Source organism: Adiantum capillus-veneris, chromosome 1 (assembly GCF_014529385.1).
Source record: "Adiantum capillus-veneris isolate H3 chromosome 1, ASM1452938v2, whole genome shotgun sequence".
NCBI lineage: Eukaryota > Viridiplantae > Streptophyta > Polypodiopsida > Polypodiales > Pteridaceae > Adiantum > Adiantum capillus-veneris.
Genome location: NC_140931.1, coordinates 100,407,058 through 100,431,073, shown reverse-complemented (window position 1 = coordinate 100,431,073; position 24,016 = coordinate 100,407,058). Strand labels below are relative to the sequence as shown.

The 24,016-nt window shown below is 51.8% G+C and overlaps 1 protein-coding gene across 7 annotated transcripts in view; it reads left to right on the top strand.

Moving 5' to 3' along the window:
• Positions 1–24,016, top strand: part of LOC147465258 (DNA polymerase delta catalytic subunit-like) — a 181,785-nt gene that overhangs the window by 24,901 nt on the left and 132,868 nt on the right. For 5 of the 7 annotated variants that reach the window (XR_015189026.1, XM_086519166.1, XM_086519160.1 and 2 more), the window contains 2 exons: positions 7,350–7,478; positions 7,621–7,737. Coding sequence is in view for 6 of the 7 variants with exons in the window: in XM_086519166.1 (XP_086375292.1) it covers positions 7,350–7,478; positions 7,621–7,737 (246 nt within the window). In the remaining variant the exon portion in view is untranslated. The remainder of the gene's footprint in view (positions 1–7,349; positions 7,479–7,620; positions 7,738–24,016) is intronic. The other 2 variants (XM_086519167.1, XM_086519163.1) reach the window with 1 other exon arrangement.

Here is a 24,016-nt window from a genome sequence, read left to right as displayed (position 1 = left end):
TTCCCACCTCCAAGAGAAGGCGGGCCTGGAGGAGATCGTGCACATCGCCTGTGCTTGGTTGGGTGCCTATAATCTTGCATATAACAAAGGTGGCCTGCAGGCGCTCCACTTCTGCTGCAAGGCTCGCTTGCTCCGTCAGCGCGAGAGCATGTCTGACGGTGGGTTCTGGGGGTTGAGCGAGGGGGTTCATGTGAGTCCCTCTGAGGTGGAGCAGATTCCTCCATTTGTGTTTGTTCTTGTGTCTGTTGCAGGGGGTGGGGGATTCCACACCAGTAGCAGCAAACGCATTTCTTTCTTGATTTTCTTTCTGACTGTGTAATCTTCTGCTTGGCTATGTAAAATGTCTAGTATTTAATTCGAGAGCTCGCTGCTGCTGTGCTAACCCCATCGCTCCCACCCTCCCCCCAGCGCTGCCGCTGCCGCTGCCGCTGCCGCTGCCCCCCCCCCCCCCCCCCCCCCCGCGCACGCTACCCTCCTCAGCTGGCTACCTCCCGCGCCCCCGCTTGCCCTCAGTCCCCTGCTGCCCCCCCTCGCGCTGCCCTTATCCCTGCCCGCCCGCTCGCCCCCAGCCCAGCTGCCGCCTCAGTCCCCCGCTGCCCCCCCTCATACTACCCTTATCCATACCTGCCCGTTGCACACCCCCCCCCCCCCTCGGCCTTGGCCCGCAAGCCCGCCCGTGGGGTTCCTCCGCATCGACAACTCTCTGCAAATCGACACCTTCGGCACCTGTTTCATTCCTTTGGAGCAGTGGTTGGTGCGCCGAATTGCACCGCCCTCCCGTCGTCGCCACCTTCTTACGCCACAGCAGTAGACACAGATGGAGACTCCAGCTTCACCACAGAGGGACTCGCCAGAAGCCCCCTCGCCCATCTCCGCTGAGTCCACCATTCGACTTGCTCTATCGCCTATAGAGCAAGCGAGCCTTGTCGCAGAGGTAGAGAGATTGCAGGCGACTTCGGTCATCTGCAAGGTTCTCGGCACCCGACCTAGCAGAGGAGAGCTGCGAGACCTTCTCCAGGCCTGCCTTCTCGCAGAGGTGGGCAAGATCTTGGATGTCCAGATTCTCCGACGGGGGTATTACTAGATCGAGTTCGAGATCTCCGAGATGGCTTCCAAGGTCATTGCTATGAGTCCACTGGCCATCCGAGCATCACGCGTCCACTTTCGACAGTGGCGACATGGTTTTGACCCGACTTCGGACGTGCTAGTAGAGGAGGCAGACATCCCCATCTCAGTCTGCTTTCCGGGTTTACGGAGGGAGTACCTACCACTTCTCTCCAGGATTGGCTCCACCATCGGGACTGTCCTGGAGTCACCTCGCACGGCGGCATCAGTAGCTGCCAAGGCGGCTGACATTCCCTCAGTTTGAGTTTTGGTCAGAGATACCCACACGCTCCCGAAGGCCATCCTTCTGCCTCGTATGAGTGGGGGTTGGTTTAGGCAGAGTGTTGAGTACTCGGGTCTCCCGAACCAGTGCTTCATTTGCAGACAGATGGGCCACTTAGCGAAGGCCTGTCCACGGAGGAGGCCTCGACCTACACCTCAGCCTCAGCCCCAACCTGCCAAGGCTGGGCCGCAGCCACAGTGAGGGGCGCAGCGCACAGATTCAGAGCCACCCTCCGAGCCTGGGGCTCCAGCGGAGGAGGGGTGGCAGCAGGCCCGTGGCCGTCGTCGCCAGGGGCCACAGCGACAGCCTGGCCCTTAGAGTGGCCCGCAGGTGCCTCTCAGCAGCAGTGGGTTCCCACGGGGAACTGTTTTGGCCCTCTTGAGCAGGAGGAGCCCCCTACGCCAGCCTCCACCTCCACTTCACCCTCGCCAGCTGCCCCACCTTCAGAGTTCCCCTCCTCCTCCTCATCCTCCCCCCCGCCATCTGCTCCCGCCCACTCCCCTCCTCGCCCATCTACTTCTACCGCCCCACCCCGCTTCTCTTCCCCTCCGCGCCCCCCTGCTCCTTCTCCCCCCCCTCCTGCTCTAGTTCCACAGTCGACTCGGGAGACTGGTCCCTCGCTGGCGGCTAGGAGATCTCTTGGCAGCGCCTTTACCACGAGTCGCCTAGCGAGAGAGGGTCTGCCCTTCTTGCGACCCCCTCTGCAGATTCAGACTTCTTCCCTTACAGCCATCCCCGTGGTCTGACGAGCATTGACCTCCGACGCCGCTGGGATTTCTTCGACTACGGGTTCACTCGCTTTCTCGGCGATTCCGCAGCAGACCACGAGGCAGCCTGCTTCAGGGTCCACGCTTTGTTCCTCGCAGCTAGGGGGGCAGAGGCCTTGGACTCCGCAGTTGGTTTCTCCTTCCCCCTCTGTGGTAGGACCGAGACAGAGTGGTCTCTCAACTCAGTGGTGGGATGGTTGCATACACAGGTTCTCGAGTTCTCTCACCACATGGGTGAACTTGGAGTTACAGATTTGCTGCAGACTTTGTGGCCACTGGCCAAGTTTGCGATGACACCCCCAGACTCAGCAGGATGTAGGCACATTGTGGTGTACTTTTTTGCTGATACGCAGTGTTTGCCTTGCTATGTATACATTCATGAGGACTCTTGGACAAAGGAGGTTGCTTTACGCACGGCTCGCTCTACTTGGGCTTGGGCTAGGCACTCACTGCAGTCTCGCCTATCTAGAGGACGCTTGGATGCGGATTACTCCCCATCCAAGCCAGCCTCGCAGATATCCCGACTTGCTGCTACGGCAGCATCTGTTCTCTCTCGTTCCCCATGAGGATCGTCTCGTGGAACGTGCAGAGACTAGGTGGGCCCCAGTTTCAGCGACAGTGGGGCCAATTGTGTCAGGAGCTTCAACGCTGCCTTGTGGGTGGAGAGATTGATCTACTCATGCTTCAGAAGCACCATTTGTCTGAGAGCCGCATTCGGCGTTGTGGTCAGATTTTGCGTGGACGATATGACACCTTTTGGTTAGCTGCTTTTGGACCTGGAGGTATCCAGGGTGGGGTATGTATGACTATTGCGGACTCATTGTAGCAGGCCATTGTGGGCAGAGGGATTATTGTGCCAGGTAGGGCTCAGTGGATCACTATGCAGGTTCAGGGTGGCCTTGTGGGCTTCCTGAACATCTATGTGCCCAATGCGGCGAGTGCTCGTGCAGAGTTTTGGTCGCAGATTGTTGAGTCTTTGCCAGAGGCTGACCATTGGTGTGTAGGAGGGGACTTCAACATGTTGGAGGACCCTTCTGACAGGATTGGAGGCAGCCATGCTACTGTGCATGGAGTGGAGTTAGCAGCTTGGGAGAGGTTTTGTTTGACTTTGAGGGTCTCGAATACATGGCAGCACTCTGGCTTTGTGAGGCCTCCAGAGAGTCTTGCTTTCTCTAGATCGGACTGCAGAGTGGGAGAAGTAAATCTATCGCGGATAGATCGCTTCTACACTAGTGATCACTTCAGTGACTTGGGGGGATCAGTGGGCATCCTGGCAGGGACATCCTTCTCGGACCATGCCCTCTGTCCAGAGAGCCTCAGGCCTAGCTCAGCTTAGCCATTTTTTTCTCCAGGAGTCTTTGGCTCGACGGGCTGCAGTGAGAGAGGAGGAGCAGCGTCTCAGACGAGGCATTGCTTCACTACAGAGGATGCAGGAGCAGCATCCAGACAGTCCATGGTTGGAGGAGCAGTTACAGCAGGCTCGACAGGAGCTTGCTTGCACTGAGGAGAGGCGTCATGAGTTTGCCTTTCAGCGACAGGCATCTCAGTGGACTCAGGTGGGTGACAGAGTGACAGGTGCTTTCTTTGAGACAGTGGGACCTCGATACTCGCATGCCAAGGTCAATCAGTTGAGGAGACCTGATGGGTCAGTCGTTGTGAGCCCGAGGATATGCGTGCAGTTGCTACTGACTTTTACCGTGAGTTACTGTCGGCTGAGCCCCACTCAGAGCGGCAGAATGCATGCAGGGAGCAGGTTTGGGCACAGATGCCTTGTCTTGTGACAGAGGAGATGCGCCAGAGGCTAGAGCTGCCACTTCAGCTTGAGGAGTTGCACACGGCTCTTAGGGCCCGTCCTCGTGGTAGCTGTCCAGGTGAGGATGGGTTGACTCCCAGCTTCTTCTTGGAGTACTCGGACCTGCTTGGCCCAGTTCTTTGCAGTGCCTTTCAGTACATTTTGCACACAGGAGTGATGCCTGATAGCATGAGTGAGGGCCTGATTTACCTCATTCCTAAGCAGGGTAGCTCCTTGGATGAGATTCGACAGTGGCGCCCCATCACCATCCTCAACTCAGCCTACAAAATTCTTGCCAAGGCTCTGAGTTTGAGGATTCAGCTACTTTTGGAGAGCCTTATCCATGGGACTCAGACAGGTTTTGTCAAGGAACGCAGTATCCTTGACAACATCTTCACTTTTTGGGAGGCTTCTGCCTTGGCACGGCTCCGTGGGGAGGACCTTGTGATTCTTCTTCTCGATTTTGAGAAGGCATACGACAGAGTTGACTCGGACTTTCTAGAGGGCACTTTACGCAGGATGGGCTTCTTTGATGCTTGGATCAGACGGGTGTCAGCTTTGTATAGACAGGCTCACAGTCAGGTGCTTTTGGCAGGAGGTAGAGGTGAGCGTTTCATGGTCACACGATCGGTCAGACAGGGTTGTCCTCTTGCCCCCTTCCTCTTTCTGTTCTATGCGGAGGCGATGAGCAGATTTTTGGTGTCACAGCAGGTTGGTCGGAGGGGCTTAGCACTCCCTATTCGGGGAGATGAGCTTCTGGACGCTGAGTTTGCCGACGACTCAGCCTTGTACTTAGAGGGCCAGGAGGCCAATCTACACAGATGTGAGCAGGCTTTGGAGACCTTCTGCTGTGCATCGGGCGCATTGATCAACTGGAGGAAGACAGTGGCTTTCTCGGTTGGCAGTGCTCCTGTGCCAGATTGGATGCCAGGAGAGGGTTTCAGGTGGATTCCTCCAGGGACTGCAGTTCGGTACTTGGGTTGTCAGGTTGGTCTGGACTTGTCCCCCGAGCAGCAGATTGCTCCTCTTCTCGTGTCCATCAGGAGAAAGCTGTTACATTGGAGCTCAGCACGACTTTTGCTGGCTGGTAGAGTAGTAGTTGCCAACTAGGTGTTGTTGGTGACTATGTGGTACATCACTTCTTGCTGGATCTTCTCGAGTTCTTGTATCAGCCAGGTAGAGAGGCTGATCAGGAACTTCCTTTTGTCAGGTCGCGATACTCATATTGCCCGAGCCAAGGTGGCTTGGTCGGTCCTCACACTTCCTTGCTCTCAGGGAGGGCTTGGGATCATTGATCCTGCACAGCAGAGCAGAGCCCTTCTTGGGAAGTTTGTCGTCAGAGGACTTCTTCCAGGCGAGGAGCCCTGGAAGGAATTCTTGTTGCAGAGGCTTCGTGCCAGGGTGCCTCAGTCAAGAGGCCCTTGGCAACCTTCGACCAGATGGATCTTTACAGAGCTGCGCCGAGTTGGTTTGAGCAGGAGACTGGAGGACAGATTCGCTGTGAGTTTGCTTCGATCTTGGGAGCTCTTACGGCGTGGCCTAGAGCAAAGACAGCCGACGTGCACGGAGGAGCGCCTACGGCAGCCCCTCGTCTGGAACCCCATGGTTAGCACTCAGAGAGGCCACTTGGTTGGGAGTCGGCCTCATGTTTCTTGGGGTCCCATGGCAGCAGGTCCAGCGCGCTCTCTAGGTGACTGGCTAGAGTTCACAGGCTTGTCAGAGGAGTTGCAGGGTCTCCAGCTGCAGGGCATAAGAGGGGTGCAGAGCATGTGTCAAGACATCTCAGAGTCAGTTCCAGCTGAGTGGCTCACGCCTCTCGAGCCAGTAGCACCCAGGTGGATGGGAGCCTTCACTCGATTGGAGGTTCTCATTTTAGTCAGAGCCTGCTCAGAGACTGTCCCAGCCCTGTTTTTTGAGCTCCAGGGTGGGGGACGATTACAGCGAGTTGCAGTAGAGGCCCCGCAGGTAGCAGAGTGCTGTTTCCAGAGGATTCGAGTTGTGGGCATCTGTGGGAGGACTTGCGTCATAGACCCTGACCCAGCAGCTCTTGAGACTGGACACTGGAGGCTATGGGCTTGGGAGTGTTGTCCACTGGCACGAGTACAGTGGGATCCTGGTGAGTGGCTATGGAGGGACCCCTTCTCTTTTGTAGACCGCCCAAGAGTCCCTTTCTTTCAGTACACTGTTCGGCTTGGACGTCATATACTTGCCGCACAGAGAGAGGCCCGCCCCGCTGCAGCACGTCATTGGCAGGAGGAGGGCCTCACAATCGATTTCTTGGCAGCCTTTTGGTAGAGGCTGTGGGACTCCAGACAGCTGAGGCGCGTCACTTTGTTTCAGTGGCTGGTTGCACACAGAGCCACAGCAGTAGGCAGCTGGCTTGTACATAGTGGTCTCTCGGCCACATGTGCAGCTTGTGACCAATTGGTGGAGAGTCAGCGGCATTGTCTTTGGGACTGTCCCTTGGCCCAGCAGGTGTGGCTATGAGTTCTTCGGCTGATGCCTGCCCTCTCCACGGCTCGACAGTACACTTGGGGGGCAGCGGCTTGGTCCACCCTCATGGGCCCGGCACTCCAGTTTGAGCTATCTTCCACCAACAGGATGATAGCGATGCAGGGGGGGCGACCTACACTCCAACCTGCTACAGAGCTTACTCCTCAGGAGTGGTGCAGTGAGAGAGATGAGTGTTGGGAGCTCATCAGTGGCCTGACTCTTTGGTTCATCTGGCGGGCCCACTGTTTTCGCATCTTTGAGGCTCGCCTTGTACCACCAGCAGAGACTGTTCGTGACTTTTGGCTAGAGCTGATCCATACTCTCAGAGGACAGCTTGAGGGACTACAGGGTAGCTCCGACCGCATGCGAGAGCGCCTCGAGGCTTTCCTTGGACTCTGGCACCCTGGGCCTTTCTTCACCATAGCCCAGGGGGTGCTCAGATGGCACTACTGTCCACCTGTGTGGCTCTTCCCTCCTCCCATTTCTTGACTTAGCCTCATTGTACATATGCTGCTTTTTTCACTGGGAGAGTCTCCCCATCATTCTTGTTGTAGCCCTCTCTTGGAGAGGTGGATGTAGCCCTACGGGCAGTTCTCATTAACTAATAGAAGGATCTTTTTCTCGGAAAAAAAAAAAGTCTAGTATTTCAAAAAGACATACCATTCACATAGTTTTAATAGATTCTTCTTTTGGAAAAGTGCATTACTCAAATGAACTCATCTTGTTTTCGTGATCTCTGTATTTTTGTTCTGAAAGCATAAGAGCGTTGCATGAGATACTTCCTCACATATATTAAACTGTAAGTCAGCTGTCATATTCATGTTTGAACAAGCTAGGGTGTTTTGCTACTTATCAATTAGATCCTTTTGAAGTTTCCTGGTTTATTCAAATGTCAACTTCTTGATTGCAGCTTGCCTATGTACAGGTGTTTTTAGGGAAGACTAAAGAAGTTCTCAATAGCATCATCATTACAGAAGTATGGAGAGGACGGTATGGTGGCGGACACCGGCTTATGAGATACTCTTTGAATGAAGCCAAGGTGGGGCCTGCAGATTGTAGTTTCTTTATTTGGGTCTCTCCTGTTAATATGACTCTGCAATTCAGATGTTGACAGACCTACTTTTGACATTGCCCTCTTCTATCAAGTCCTTAATGCGGAGTTGCAACATGTTCTCTGATAGGTCACCTGGGAACTTACGCAAAAGCTGCAAATAATTCCAGAACTTATAGAGATGGCACGTGTCACTGGAATATCCATATCTGATTCTCTTTACAAAGCACAGATGATCAGAGTACAAGTGAGTGTTCTTGTGGCTTGTTCATGGAAAAGGGAGAGGTTTATTATTTTTATCATGTTTTCCCTAACTTGCTATCTCAATAATTGGCATGAACCTGCTTTAGAGACAAAAATATCCCAACAATAGGGTGGTGGCTTAACTATAGTTGTTGAGAACAAGGAATGGATTGCTGACGTAAATTGGGCCTCATCTTTGGGATTGATAAGTGAGCCTCCAACCCACCATTGCCAACACTTAATTGATGAACTGGTTAGTCGATGGTCTAGTGGACCAGAGGCACTTGGCGGGACATATAGGAGTGGTAGCTGAGTGGACACTCTGGCCAGCCTACCACTTTCCACTCCAGTCCAACATATGTGTAATTGTCTTTCAGAGACATTTCTTAGTAGTCTTGGGTGATATGCATCAGGTGTATATATGGTCAGACTTGCACCAGTCTTTGGTCTTGAGTCTAGTCACACACACAACACTCTCCTTCCCTGCATTGTTTGAGCCTCAACACCCCCATTGTACCTTGTGAGCACTTGCTCTGGAGCTGTGTGTGATGCCAAACAGTCTGTAGCTGTGTGTGATGCCGACCAATCTACAGCTGATACATCGAGAGTAGTTGGGCTCGTTCTGAGTTTGGATTCTATCTTGTTTTGTTTACTTCTAGTATATTTCTTTGATGCATGGCATTTTAGGTAGGCCAGTATGTATTTCAGTTATCCTGCTGTGTGCCATGGAGTGAGATTTTTGTGTATATTGCACTGGGGAGCACCCGCACCCATATTAGAAAGCATGACATGGTTTTCCTGCTACAATATATAAGGACAAAAATGAGTATTATGTGACAAGATCTTGAAAAGGAATCGCTGGAGAGACTCCATGCCCAAAAGAGTGTATATATGAAATGCAAAGGGATGAAATGTATACGAAGTTGAGAGGGGAGATGCATGCCCAAGTATGGGCTGAATTGGAGGTTACCAAGATTCTAATGTATACCAAGGTGAGCAAGGAAATGCAATCAGAATTGAGCAAACAAATGGCTGAGAAAGAAAAGGTAATTCAGGACTTGCAAAACCAATTGGAAGTTTGCAGAGAGACAATGGCTATACATGGTGAAGGGCAAGGCACGGTCTTGACGCCCGAATTGAAAAATGAAATAAAGAAACTGAAATGTCAGGTGGAGAAAGAGATCAAAAGCTTTGCCGAGGTTGCCAAACAAACTAAGGTAGAGGTTGAAGAGAATGCAAAATGGATTGAAGTTGTGAAGCGACATAAGAGTGTTTCAGATAATAAGGTGGAGGTGATGAATGTTACCCTTGAAGAGTAAGCTAAGAGACGTGCCTATGTATTACATGTATGAGTTACTGGGTGGGTAAAGAAAAACAATCCCAAAGAAGATGCAAAAGAACTTGCAATAAAATGGGAATACCAGAACTTTGGATTGAGGATGCTTGGAGGGCAGGCAAGGATCCCACAAAAGTGCATGCTTTGATTTTGAAGTTTCCAGACATGGAGAAAAAGAGGAGCTTTTTATCCAATTGGAGCGCTCTTGTTGGGGAAACAATCAATATGGGTGAGGATCTGACACATGGAAGAGAAGCACACAGGAAGGAAAACATGACAAAGTGTAGGATTCAAGACAACAAGGAAAATGCATCGACTATAACAGGATGCCGGTCAACGTTATAGTGCACGGCTCATGGGACCCTAAATGGCATTGTGGAACTGTATAGGTCTCTTCAGAATTGATTTGGGATATTTTGAGGATATTCCTAGATAGGGACATTGCTTTTTTTATGGAACACACCATTGTACTGGGGGCTCCCTTCCGAGAGTGCATGGATACGGTTTATTGTCCCGAATTGTCTACTCCAGACAACATTGCAGGATTGGGAGGGGTGGCTGTATTATTTAGACATGAGCTTGAAGATACGGTCCAAGTCATGCACAAAGGCGATGAGGCACGGTATATGTGGATTAGAATTCACACTACCTCCCCCTATTACATCATGTGTTTTACCTGTCTTGTCTGCATTTTGGGCATATTGCTGTGAAATCAGCCATACCAAAGTGTGTTCCAGGCATTCAAAAATGGGCATAGGCACCTTGAAAACCTGGTTGGACACCTATGTTCCCATACATAGGGTTAACCATGCCTGGTTGCATTGTCCCAAACACATTCCCTGGCATATAACCTGCAAACCTGTGGAAGGTCCAACCATAGCTTGAAACACTGAACCACCAATAAATTAGCTAGGATATGAAGTAGGCAATGAAACGGTCTGATGCATAGCCTGTTTACTACTCCCTTGACCATTCACAAACGGTTCTTGTCCAAATAAAGTAGGTTTCTTTGGATCAATGGACACTGCTGGTTGCTTGAACACATGGGTTTTCCCTCGAGCATCAAGAGACCCCTGTGCATGAGAAATCTCTTTTTCCTGCAACGGCTCATACATGCTCTGTGTCGGAGCCTGAAAACCGTGTGAAGGATCCTGTAAGAACTCATGCATCCTTGGGTTCTCGACCAACCGCTGAAAAATTTCCATGTAGCTAAGTAGTTGAGCTTTAAACAACCTATCCTCTTCTTGAAGAGTTGTAGGAACTTTCTTTCTGCCATGTGAGGAAGATGCCTCTTCAAATACCTGGTCCCTCTTTGTAGCAGGGCTAAAGTGCCACTTGCACATGACAGGCAGTTAGTTACAGCTGGTCTGGAGTTCACATTGGATGGACTCTCGCCTGGCCAGTGACACATGGCAGTGATACGGGTGCTGGTCTAGTGGACACCGTGACCAGACCACCACCACCACCACATTTTGGAGATAGACGCAGCTGGATTGGGATATTTTGCAGCCGTTGGTGGCTCTTTATGATTGTATATATTTGTAGTTAGTTCTAGTCATGAGGGACATCATCTACTTTCTATGGTCTAGCTTGAGTCTCGAGTCTTGGGTCCAGCAACGCACATCTTCACCCTCCTTACACATTGGAGCCTCGACACCCCCATTGTACTTGTGAGTCCCGGGCTTGGAGTTGAGTGTGCTGCCAGACAGAGTTTGTATGGTTCTATGAGTTTGTCGAGTTCCATTGAGTTATAAGTCTGTTGTTGTGCTTTGAGTTGTTGTTCCATTGCTGTCTAATGTTTTCTTTCTATTGGAGTGAGGCTTCACGCATATTGCACTGATGAGCACCCACTATAGAGCGCACGACACACTTTTACTGCTACAAGTGTTCTCATTTTTGGCACGCTCGATGGGCCACTCCATTGAGCATACATGTTGAGTAGCTAGCTGGTTCAGCCCCTCGCCTGGTCTAGTATGCTTATGTGGTCCAGCTTGGTCTAGACCAGCTTCGCCATGGTCCAGCTTGGTCTAGTCCATCTTCGCCTCGTCCAGCTTGGTCGAGCTGGTCTAGTCTCTCTTGTCCCTATCTAGTAGGAGTGGTCTAGCCGGTCTTGCCTGGTCTAGTCGGGTCCGGTCCAGTGGGTCTAGACTACCCAACAAGTTCAAGGGTCACCGTGCCCAAAGCTTGGGTGGGTTTGTTGCTACTGCATGACACATACAAGGCAATCTAAAGATTGACAAAGCCTACTACCCAGCCCTCTGAAGTACTATCACAAAAAGCGTCAACCTTTCGTGTTGAGTAGAATTCCACCAGCTCGCTTACCCCTACCCTCCCACGCATCTACCTCCACTCCCTCAACCACTTCTTCACCTCCTAGATCACCTTTACCAGTACAGTTCTCACCCATTGTGTTACAGCAAGCTCTTGAGAAACAGGCCTCAGAGCAGGCAGCCATGAAGGAGCTGACAAGCGTTCTGGATAAGGTGAAGATAAAGTTTCTGACTTTCAAAGGACTCTTCACAGAGGATGTAGACAACCATGCTAGGAGATTTGTCTCCCTCTGCAAGGGTTGTGGATTCAACCGAGAAGACGCCTACCTCGTGCTTTTCCTGTCAACCTTGGATAGCTTAGCAGATAAATGGTACTGTCAGTTTGTTGAGAACCACTTTACTACTTGGACAACACTATGACAGCAAAATTCAGTGAAGATTTCAGATTGGGTGACTTCCAAGAGAAGGTTCTGGATGAGTTGGCAAACCTAGTGCTTCACCAAAATGAGACTTTTGCAGAACTCATGACAAGAACAAACGCAGGGAACTAGAAGCATTGAAGTTACAACGAGCTCTTCAGGAGGAGAGATCCTTCTCTCTTGGACAGGAGAAGCCTCCATGTCAATAGGCTTTGGATGAGATCAGGCAAGAGCTAGAGGAGCTTAGGGCTCAGCAGGAGTCTAATGTTGTGGTCTGGTGTAGCTTATGTCGCTCTCCGGGGTGGAGGATGCCCCCTTCGGGCTTATTGCCACCTTTGTGAAAAATCTGGACATGAAGACAAGGATTGCTACTACCTAAAGGGATTGCGGCAACTACAACAGAGCCTTGCTCCTACTCTTCCACAAGGGTTCCCACCTGCATCTAACATGGTTTCCCCACATGTCCATCCAAACTACATGCTACCCTTGGTGAATACACCCCCTGTGCAAGGTATGCACAACCATTTTCCATCTCAGAGCTTTTATCATGCTAATGCTCCCTCAACCCCTCAAAGATTCTACACCTTAGCCTCCATTTCCATGCAGCAGGAGCAGAGCCCACCTCACCCCCTGACTCGCCCGTCCAATCGGCCCATTTTGTGCTACAGATGTGGGGAATATGGGCATTACCAAAGCAAATGTCTTTTTTTTCGAAAGGTCTCCTCCTTCCCGTCATTGCCTTGAGACTAAGGATTACTACAATAAAGATTGTCCCAAGAAATAGGCATCCATGTCTTCAAGCTCGAGTCATAACTAACCAGAGTTCACCTTTCCAAAGATCAACTTGATAGATGGAGCACCATCCCTCAGGTGTCACCTGCTACTCATGTGGTTACCACGCAAGACAAGCTGCAACAGGTGGATGAGCCTGCTGTTGTTTTCACTCAGGCACAAAGGGCAGCCATTGGTCTCTGTCACCTAGTCTACCTGGAGCAACTAACAAGCCACCCAATGGTGCCAAAGGCCGACCTACCTCCATGCTATCTGATATTAATGGGGCCTTCTTGGAAGCAGTGGCTGATTTGCAGCAGATCAAGGTACTAGAGAAAAGCCACGATCAAAGGAGAAAAGCCTACAATAGAGACTATCTTGAAGAACACCTTTCAGCAAGTATCACTTTACAACATGCTCCGGCTAGATGCAAACCGCATCCGTACTGTCATTCAATCTTTGTAACCCTGGTGCAGGGTCCAGTGGCGGGCACCTCCTAGTGCAGCCCTCTTAGTCCTACATGATCTCCTATGCCGCTGCTCCTCTCACTGATTACAGGAGTCCTCGTCTCGCTGTGTCTATTCTAGGACGCCAATTCTTAGGGGTAATTGTGGATGGTGGATCTGGCATCAACATGCCTGCGTTCACAATGCTGACACTGGGTCTCCAGCCGACTAGGCCTGCCCCATTCACAGTGACCTTGGCAGACTAGAGGCCCCTTGGGCATAGTAGACAAAGTGCCTCTGTAGGTGCAGAAATTCACCTTTAACCTGGATTTTGTTATGGTTCGTCTTCCCAAGGTTGAGGGCGGTTTCCTTTGCTCATCTGCAAACCATGGTTGTGGCAAACTAATGCACTACATCGAGTAGTGCATCATAGTTCTTTGTCAGTGGAGTCCCTGGAACAGCCTAACCCTCCTGACGGACCAGAGGACTTGCTTGAGTGGTTGGAAGCTACAAAATCTATGCCTTGTCATGTGGTTTCTATCCAATCTTTGTCCGAGGATACCCCATCTTCCATTGCCCTTACAGTAGCCGGGCGTGTGCTGCCTAGCCCAGAAACAAGTGCTGAGGTCATGACAACTGTTAAATCAAATGCTTCTACTGTCGAGGCCTATGGGCTTGGTGAGCCTATCAAAGACCACAGACGAGGTAAGAAGTCTCCATTGCAAGAGTTTCCCCAACTCTCAACCTCCTTTGTGTCTGACTCCCTGACCAAGGCTAAGCTCTCTTCTGTGTCTGATGAACCACCCTTCGACGAGCTTCCTCAAGGATGGCCACAAGAAGCCACTTATGATGTCTCTATGCTTCAAAAAGCGGCAACCTCTACACCTACAGAAACATATTCAGCCGTGCCCTTTCCAGACCCAGTAAGACAAAGTTAACTTGGGCAACTCTAACGATCACTCGGTGCTGCTAGAACAGGTACATTTATCAAAGTGGGAAATCAACAATACATACTCACATGACTTCTTTCCTGTCAAAGTGGACGCAGCCTATGTTTGTGAAGCATTCTTACAGCTTTCAAGTGAATCAATGTTTGTAAAACAAGAGGTCTCTTCTAAAAGTGTGTCGCATGGCAGCTCACAACTTCCTACGACAACCTGGCATATGCTGAGCAAACAATCATATTTGTTGTGGCCTATGTCACAAAAGATAAGATTAGCCTCTTTTTCGAATTTACAAAAGAGTTAAACATTGATGATTTTGAAGGAGGTTGGCTTGTAAAACTTTTGGTAAGATCAGTGAGTGTAAGGCTAACTGATCCTCCTGTCTGGAATCCGCATAGGGAATTTCTTGCAAGGGCCACACAGGGCATGTTCCTTTCAAATCCTGGATCAGGTCAGCTTACGCTTCATCCACCAAATGTTGTCTGTGAATTTTTTCAAAGAACCCTACCTAGTTTTTAAAGTACCTTGTGAACTAATAGAAGAGCTACAGATTAACATCAGAGTTATAACAACTATGATGGTCATATATCTTCTCTGTACACTACTGCCGTGCCTAGCTTCTCCACTGTCAACAGATATATTGACCTCTTGAGTATAGTCTTTCAGATTTTTTTGTTGTCTTTGTAGAATGAAGGCCATGTGTTGGGATTGAGCTCGCTGCTGCTGTCTCCCTCGCGCTGCGCCCCCCCCCCCCCCCCCCCCCATCGCTGCCCGCCTGCCCTCTCTCTGCCCCCCCCGCCAGCCCTCGCTGCCCCCTTGCTGCCCTGCGTGTCCGCGCGTTGCCCATCCCCAGCTGTAGCAGTTCGCAGCACAGCCGCTGCTGCAGCCCCACCTGCCACTGCCGCCCCTGCCGCCGCTGCCATTCGCTGCCGACTCCCCCTGTTGCGTCGCTCCCGCCATTGCCCCCGCCTGCTGTTGCCAGTGCTCTCGCAGTAGCCGTTCCCACCCGCTGCCCCCCCCCCCCCCCCGCCTGCTTTCTTTTCCTCATTGGTTCATCCTGCACATCGGTACTCTCGGCATTGACTCCGTTTTTGGGGCAGTGCCTGGCGTGTCAAGTTGCAGAGTCCGCCCGCCATCCTCTTCTTACGCCACAGTAGTAGACACAGATGGAGGCTTCAGCTTCGCCACAGAGGGACTCGCCTGAAGCCCCCTCGACCGACCCCGCTGAGCCCACCATTCGACTTGCTCTTTCGCCGACAGAGCAAGCGAGCCTTGCCACAGAGGTAGAGCGCTTGCAGGCGACTTCGGTCATCTGCAAGATTCTCGGCACCCGACCTAGCATAGGAGAGCTGCGAGACCTTCTCCAGGTCCGCCTTCTCGTAGAGGTGGGCAAGATCTTGGATGTCCAGATTCTCGGACGAGGGTACTACCAGATCGAGTTCGAGACTTCCGAGATGGCCTCCAAGGTCATTGCTATGAGTCCACTGGCCATCCGAGCATCACGCGCCCACTTTCGACAGTGGCGACATGGTTTTGACCCGACTTCGGATGTGCTAGTCGAGGAGGCAGACATCCCCATCTCAGTCTGCTTTCCGGGTTTACAGAGGGAGTACCTTCCACTTCTCTCCAGGATTGGCTCTGCCATCGAGACAGTCCTGGAGACACCTCGTACGGCAGCATCAGTAGCTGCCAAGGCGGTTGGCATCCCTTCAGTTCGAGTTTTGGTCAGAGATACCCACACGCTCCCGAAGGTCATCCTTCTGCCTCGGGTGAGTGGGGGTTGGTTTAGACAGAGTGTGGAGTACTCGGGTCTCCCGAACCGGTGCTTCATTTGCAGACAGATGGGCCACCTAGCGAAGGCCTGTCCTCGGAGGAGACCACGACCTCCACCTCAGCCTCAGCCCCAGCCTGCCAAGGCTGGGCCGCAGCCACAGCCAGCGGCACAGCGCACAGATTCAGAGCCACCCTCCGAGCTTGGGGCTCCAGCGGAGGAGGGGTGGCAGCAGGCCCGTGGCCGTCTACGCCAGGGGCCACAGCGACAGCCTGGCACTCAGAGTGGCCCTCAGGTGCCTACTCAGCAGCAGTGGGTTCCCACGGGGAACCGCTTTGGTCCTCTTGAGCAGGAGGAGCCCCCTACACCAGCATCCACCTCCGCTTCACCCTCGCCAGCCGCCCCCCCTTCAGAGTTCCCCTCCTCCTCCTCATCCCCCCCCTCGCCTTCTGCTCCCGTCTACTCTCCACCTCGCCCCCCTACCTCTGTCGCCCCACCCCGCTTCTCTTCTCCTCCGCCCCCCCCCAGCTCCTTCTCCCCCTCCTCCTGCTTCAGTACCACAGTCGACTCAGGAGACTGGTCCCTCGCCAGCGGCTAGGAGATCTCTTGGCAGCGCTTTTCCCACGAGTCGCCTAGCGAGAGAGGGTCAGCCTTTCTTGCGGCCCCCTCTGCAGATTCAGACATCTTCCCTTGCAGCTATCCCTCGGGGTCTGACGAGCATTGACCTCCGACGCCGCTGGGATTTCTTCGATTACGGGTTAACTCGCTTTCTCGGCGATTCCGCAGCAAACCACGAGGCAGCCTGCTTCAGGGTCCATGCTTTGTTCCTCGCAGCTAGGGGGATAGAGGCCTTGGACTCGGCAGTTGGTTTCTCCTTCCCTCTCTGTGGTAGGACTGAGACAGAGTGGTCCCTCGACTCCGTGGTGGGATGGTTGCATACTCAGGTTCTCGGGTTCTCTCACCACATGGGAGAACTTGGAGTTACAGATTTGGTGAACACTTTGTGGCCACTGGCCAAGTTTGCGGTGACACCCCCAGACTCAGCAGGATGTAGGCACATTGTGGTGTACTTTTTTGCTGATACGGAGTGTTTGCCTTGCTATATATACATTCATGAGGACTCCTAGACAGAGGAGGTTGCTTTACGCACGGCTCGCTCTGCTTGGGCTTGGGCCAGGCACTCACTGCAGACTCGCCTATCTAGAGGACGCTCGGATGCGGATTACTCCCCATCCAAGCAAGCCTCGCAGATAGCCCGTCTTGCTGCTGCGGCAGCATCTGTTCTCTCTCGTTCTCCATGAGGATCGTCTCGTGGAACGTGCAGGGACTAGGTGGGCCCCAGTTTCAGTGACAGCGGGGCCAATTGCGTCAGGAGCTTTAGCGATGCCTTGTGGGAGGAGAGATTGATCTTCTTATGCTTCAGGAGCACCATTTGTCTGAGAGCCGCATTCGGCGATGTGGTCAGATTTTGCGTGGACGTTATGATACCTTTTGGTCAGCTGCTTTTGGACCTGGAGGCATCCAGGGAGGGGTATGTATGACTATTGCGGACTCATTGCAGTAGGCCATTGTGGACAGAGGGATTATTGTGCCAGGCAGGGCTCAGTGTATCACTATGCAGTTTCAGGGTGGCCTTGTGGGCTTCCTGAACATCTATGCGCCCAATCTGGCGAGTGCTCGTGCAGAGTTTTCGTCACAGATTGTTGAGTCCTTACCACAGGTTGACCATTGGTGTGTAGGAGGGGATTTCAACATGTTGGAGGACCCTTCTGACAGGATCGGAGGCAGCCATGCTACTGTGCATGGAGTCGAGTTAGCAGCTTGGGAGAGGTTGTGTATGACTTTGAGGGTCTCGGATACTTGGCAGCATTCTGGCTTTGTGAGGCCTCTAGAGAGTCTTGACTTCTCTAGATCGGACCGCAGAGTGGGAGGAGTGAATCTATCGCGGATAGATCGCTTCTACACTAGTGACCACTTCAGTGACCTGGGGGGATCAGTGGGCATCCTGGCAGGGACTTCCTTCTCGGACCATGCACGAGTGATCCTCATAGTGGCAGACAGGCAGAGGAGTGGGAGCACGATGCTTCGCATCCCAGAGCGGGTCTTGTTGGACTCGGCACTCAGAGAGAGGGTAGAGGCTCTCTGGACAGAGGGCATGGACTGCCAGGCTCTACTTGCAGACAAAGTGGCCTTAGGCCTAGCTCAGCTTAGCCACTTTTTTCTCCAGGAGCCTGTGGCTCGACGGGCTGCAGCGAGAGAGGAGGAACAGCGTCTCAGACGAGGCATTGCTTCACTACAGAGGATGCAGGAGCAGCATCCAGACAGTCCATGGTTGGAGGAGCAGTTACAGCAGGCTCGACAGGAGCTTGCTTGCACAGAGAAGAGGCGTCATCAGTTTGCCTTTCACCGACAGGCATCTCAGTGAACTCAGGTGGGTGACAGAGTTACAGGTGCCTTTTTTGAGAGTGTGGGACCTCGGCACTCACATGCCAAGGTCAATCAGTTGAAGAGACCCGATGGGTCAGTTGTTTGTGAGCCCGAGGATATGCGTGCAGTTGCTACTGACTTTTACCGTGAGTTACTGTCGGCTGAGCCCCAGTCAGAGCGACAGGATGCATGCAGGGAGCACGTTTGGGCACAGATGCCTTGTCTTGTTACTGAGGAGATGCGCCAGAGGCTAGAGATGCCTCTTCAGCTTGAGGAGCTGCACACGGCTCTTAGGGCCCTCCCTCGTGGTAGCTGTCCCGGTGAGGATGGGTTGACTCCCAGCTTCTTCTTGGAGTACTCGGACTTGCTTGGCCCAGTTCTTTGTAGTGCCTTTCAGTACATTTTGCACACAGGAGTGATGCCGGATAGTATGAGTGAGGGCCTGATTTACCTTATTCCCAAGGAGGGTGGCTCCTTGGATGAGATTCGACAGTGGCGCCCCATCACCATCCTCAACTCAGCCTACAAAATTCTTGCCAAGGCTCTGAGTTTGAGGATCTAGCCACTTTTGGAGAGCCTTATACATGGGACTCAGACGGGTTTTGTCAAGGAAAGCAGTATCCTTGACAACATCTTCACTTTTTGGGAGGCTTCTGCCCTTGCACGGCTCCGTGGAGAGGACCTTGTGATTCTTCTTCTCGATTTTTAGAAGGCATACGACAGAGTTGACTGGGACTTTCTAGAGGGCACGCTACGCAGGATGGGCTTCTCAGATGCTTGGATCAGAGGGGTGGCAGCTTTGTACAGACAGGCTCACAGTCAAGTGCTTTTGGCAGGAGGTAGAGGTGAGCGCTTCATACTCACACGATCGGTCAGACAGGGTTGTCCTGTTGCCCCTTTTCTCTTTCTGTTCTATGTGGAGGCGATGAGCTGATTTTTGGTGTCACAGCAGGTTGGTTTGAGAGGCTTAGCACTCCCTATACGGGGAGATGAGCTTCTGGACGCTGAGTTTGCCAACGACTCAGCCTTGTACTTAGAGGGCCAGGAGGCCAATCTACACAGATGTGAGCAGGCTTTGGAGACCTTCTGCTGTGCATCGGGCGCATTGATCAACTGGAGGAAGACAGTGGCTTTCTCGGTTGGCAGTGCTCCTGTGCCAAATTGGATGCCAGGAGAGGGTTTCAGGTGGATTCCTCGAGGGACTGCAGTTCGGTACTTGGGTTGTCAGGTTGGTCTGGACTTGTCCCCCGAGCAGCAGATTGCTCCTCTTCTCCTGTCCATCAGGAGAAAGCTGTTACATTGGAGCTCAGCACGACTTTTGCTGGCTGGTAGAGTAGTAGTTGCCAACTAGGTGTTGTTGGTGACTATGTGGTACATCACTTCTTGCTGGATCTTCTCGAGTTCTTGTATCAGCCAGGTAGAGAGGCTGATCAGGAACTTCCTTTTGTCAGGTCGCGATACTCATATTGCCCGAGCCAAGGTGGCTTGGTCGGTCCTCACACTTCCTTGCTCTCAGGGAGGGCTTGGGATCATTGATCCTGCACAGCAGAGCAGAGCCCTTCTTGGGAAGTTTGTCGTCAGAGGACTTCTTCCAGGCGAGGAGCCCTGGAAGGAATTCTTGTTGCAGAGGCTTCGTGCCAGGGTGCCTCAGTCAGGAGGCCCTTGGCAACCTTCGACCAGATGGATCTTTACAAAGCTGCGCCGAGTTGGTTTGAGCAGGAGACTGGAGGACAGATTCGCTGTGAGTTTGCTTCGATCTTGGGAGCTCTTACGGCGTGGCCTAGCGCAAAGACAGCCGACGTGCACGGAGGAGCGCCTACGGCAGCCCCTCGTCTGGAACCCCATGGTTAGCACTCAGAGAGGCCACTTGGTTGGGAGTCGGCCTCATGTTTCTTGGGGTCCCATGGCGGCAGGTCCAGCGCGTTCTCTAGGTGACTAGCTAGAGTTCACAGGTTTGTCAGAGGAGGTGCAAGTTGTCCAGCTACAGGGCATGAGAGGGGTGCAGAGCATGTGTCAGGACATCTCAGAGTCAGTTCCAGCTGAGTGGCTCACGCCTCTTGAGCCAGTAGCACCCAGGTGGATGGGAGCCTTCACTCGATTGGAGGTTCTCATTTTAGTCAGAGCCTGCTCAGAGACTGTCCCAGCCCTGTTTTTTGAGCTCCAGGGTGGGGGACGATTACAGCGAGTTGCAGTAGAGGCCCCGCAGGTAGCAGAGTGCTGTTTCCAGAGGATCCGAGTTGTGGGCATCTGTGGGAGGACTTGCGTCATAGACCCTGACCCAGCAGCTCTTGAGACTGGACACTGGAGGCTATGGGCTTGGGAGTGTTGTCCACTGGCACGAGTACAGTGGGATCCTGGAGAGTGGCTATGGAGGGACTCCTTCTCTTCTGCAGACCGCCCAGGAGTCCCCTTCTTTCAGTACACTGTTCGGCTTGGACGTCATATACTGGCAGCACAGAGAGAGGCCCGCCCTGCTGCAGCACGTCATTGGCAGGAGGAGGGCCTCACAGTCGAGTTCTTGGCAGCTTTTTGGCAGAGGCTGTGGGACTCCAGACAGCCGAGGCGAGTCACCTTGTTCCAGTGGCTGGTTGCACACAGAGCCACAGCAGTAGGGAGCTGGCTTGTGCATAGTGGTCTCTCGGCCGCATGTGCAGCCTGTGACCAGTTGGTGGAGAGCCAGCGTCACTGTCTTTGGGACTGTCCCGCGGCCCAGCAGGTGTGGCTACGTGTTCTTTGGCTGATGCCTGCCCTCTCCACGGCTCGACAGTACACTTGGGGGGCAGCGGCTTGGTCCACCCTCACGGGCCCAGCACTTCAGTTTGAGCTATCTTCCACCAGCAGGATGATAGTGATACAGGGGGGGCGACCTACACTCCAGCCTGCTACAGAGCTTACTCCACAGGAGTGGAGCAGTGAGAGAGAGGAGTGTTGGGAGCTCATCAGCGGCCTAGCTCTCTGGTTCATCTGGCGGGCCCGCTGTTTCCGCATCTTTGAGGCTCGTCCTGTGCCACCAGCAGAGACTGTTCGGGACTTTTGGCTAGAGCTGATCCATACTCTCAGAGGACACCTTGAGGGACTTCTGGGCAGATCCGACCGCATGCGGGAGCGCCCCGAGGCTTTTCTTCGACTCTGGCGCCTTGGGCCTTTCTACACCAGAGTCCAGGGGGTGCTCAGATGGCACTACTGTCCACCTGTGTGGCTCTTCCCTCCTCCCATTTCTTGATTTAGCCTCATTGTATATATGCTGTTTTTTTCATTGGGAGAGTCTCCCCATCATGCTTGTTGTAGCCCTCTCTCGCAGAGGTGGATGTAGCCCTATGGGCAGTTTTCATTAACTAATAGAAGGATGTTTTTCTCGGAAAAAAAAAAAGAATGAAGGCCATATTTGATAGTACTCGCCCTGTCGCCTTACTACATGAGGATTTTGAATTTGATAGCTCCAATACTTTCGCGTGTAGAAGAATTGGTATTGTGGCAAAATATGAGCTCTATAGGAAGGGAATCCTCAGATATTGTAACTACCATTCGGTGTTCCATTTCACAATTTGAACAGGTTGTGGCAGAGTTAAGTAAGAGAAGCAAGTCAAAAACTCACCAGCTGTAGTACATGAGAGCACATCTTTAGCAAGCTATTTTGACAAGTGGACCAGTGACCTCAAGAGCGCCCCCTTCCCTAGCAGTTTTTGCCTTTTCGACAATCGCCTTCTCAACCTCTTAGTCTCTCTGCGCCTCACCCAATCACACGCCTTGCGTGGTGTTCTAGCTCTTATGTGGGTTATTTTTTCAATAATTTATCAGCGTATCTTACTTCTAAATAACGAAGCCTACGGAGAATTCAACGATATCTCGCCCCTACCCAGCTACCCGTCGCCCCTGCCCAGCTACCGCTCGCCCCTACCTAGCTCTCGCCCCTACCCAGCTACCGCTCGCCCCTACCCAACTATCCCTCACCCCTACCTACATACCTACCTCTCGCCTCTATCCACCCCTACTCACCCCTATCTACCTCTCGCCCCTACCTATCAGTCCTCGCTTTCCTACCCAGCTATAGACTCGCCCCTACCTACCTGGCTTTCGTCCCTATCGATGTATCTGGTTGTGGGTGCTAAGGCCTTGTGGAATTTGTTTTGCTACAGAGCAGTTGAGTGGCATTAGTCTATTATAGCAGTTTTAAGTTCGATTTTCTGCTATTTTGGTTTGGTGGCATTAGTCTAAGGTGACAATTTTTTGATTGAAATTGGTGGCATTAGTTGCCTGTAGTAGCGTCAAGTCCTCACTCTAAATAACAGCACCAACTCCAGAGTCTTCTTCTGAGTTTGCAGTAGCTATCACCTCTCTCCGAGACGATGAGTGGTTGTAACAAACTTGGACACCCCAAGTCTAGATTCTACTGCGACACATTAGAGATTCACTTCAAAATAGTTCACAAAAGACGACATGGCCCGGCATAGTTCCATGCCAAGAGGTATTGGCCCCAAAGACTGGCGCCCCTTTCGGTATTTATTTTTATATTAATCTTTGAGCAAACTACAATGAGCCGGCTGGTGCTCACTGTCAGACTCTGTGTCTAGATGCTCTGAGAAGTGAGCCTCGAAGGCCACTTATAATGGTTACAAGGGATGCCAAAAGCAGAGCCCCAAAAGCTTGAAACTTAAAAGCAATGGCTCCCAAAGCTTCTTAAAATTAAAAGCAAACTGTCCCAAAAGCTTTCACTCAAAATCTGCCAACGCAAATCACGAAATTCCGTACAACTGTCACGTCAGCATGTCAGCGCAAATTGCGGGCGTTTGTACACCAGCCAACCATGTCAGCGTGTCGGCACCTTTCCCGGGCATCTTCCATGTCAGCAAATGTGTGTGTTTATGTCCTGGAGGTCTACCACGTCACCAATTTGTGACATACCCCTCTCTTGAAAGAATTGTAATCGCCCTCGATTACGCCTGCAAAAATAGAAAGAGGCCATAAACCGTCTTAGTAGACACTGACTGTTAGTAGCGACACACTAGACATGACATATCTAGCACTTATACAAATCGACATACAAATTCATTCCAAATCTCAGACCATGATCAATCAGCAACGTATTTAGTAATTGCATCTAGATCCATTCCGGACCTCACGGATGCCCGATGAACTAATCCTTATTGCAATCATGTCTATAGAGATTTATGAGACCGAAATACTGCAGTCATTTCGTCTTTCAATTCCTGCACTCAAACTAGTCAAGTATAAATCAATCATTTTCATTTTTGGGAATTCCTGTCATAAAGTCATTCAACAGAATATTGGTCAACGCATTAGAATATTGGTCAACGCATTAGTATCCCTGAAATCCAAAGGGGACATCAGTGACTTTATTCCAAATCGAGGTAATCCGTTGACAAAGGAGCGGAGTGACTCCCCTCTTGTGCAAACATGCTGCACTAGATTCACCCTTACTAATTCGGGGTTCTATTGGAGTAGACTATGCTAATGCTTCAAGGTAAAGTTCCAAAATCTGAGGAGTATTTGCTAGGTCCTCCTCCTCCATCCACGTAGCATCCAATGCAGGATAGTTCTTGAATTTAACCAAGAACCACCTAATCACTTTATCTTTTATCTTTCTGTCTTTGTGTGCCAATATCTGTTCTGGAATGAGTATCTCCTCGCTTTCCTCCACTTCGGGTTGCTCATCAGGCTCCCCATCATCGGGCACAACGCTTTTAAAAGGCTTCAATAGACTCACATAAAAGCATTGTGAATCTTCCAAGTATCGGGCAACTTGATTCTAAAGGAGACATCATTTATCTTTTCTTTTATCTGGAAAGGGCCATAATACCTCATGCTAAGCTTTGAAAAAAAAAAGGCGCTCCTTTCCTTTTCGTTTTCTCAGGCGGGCCTTCTCAAAATGTAAGAGCAC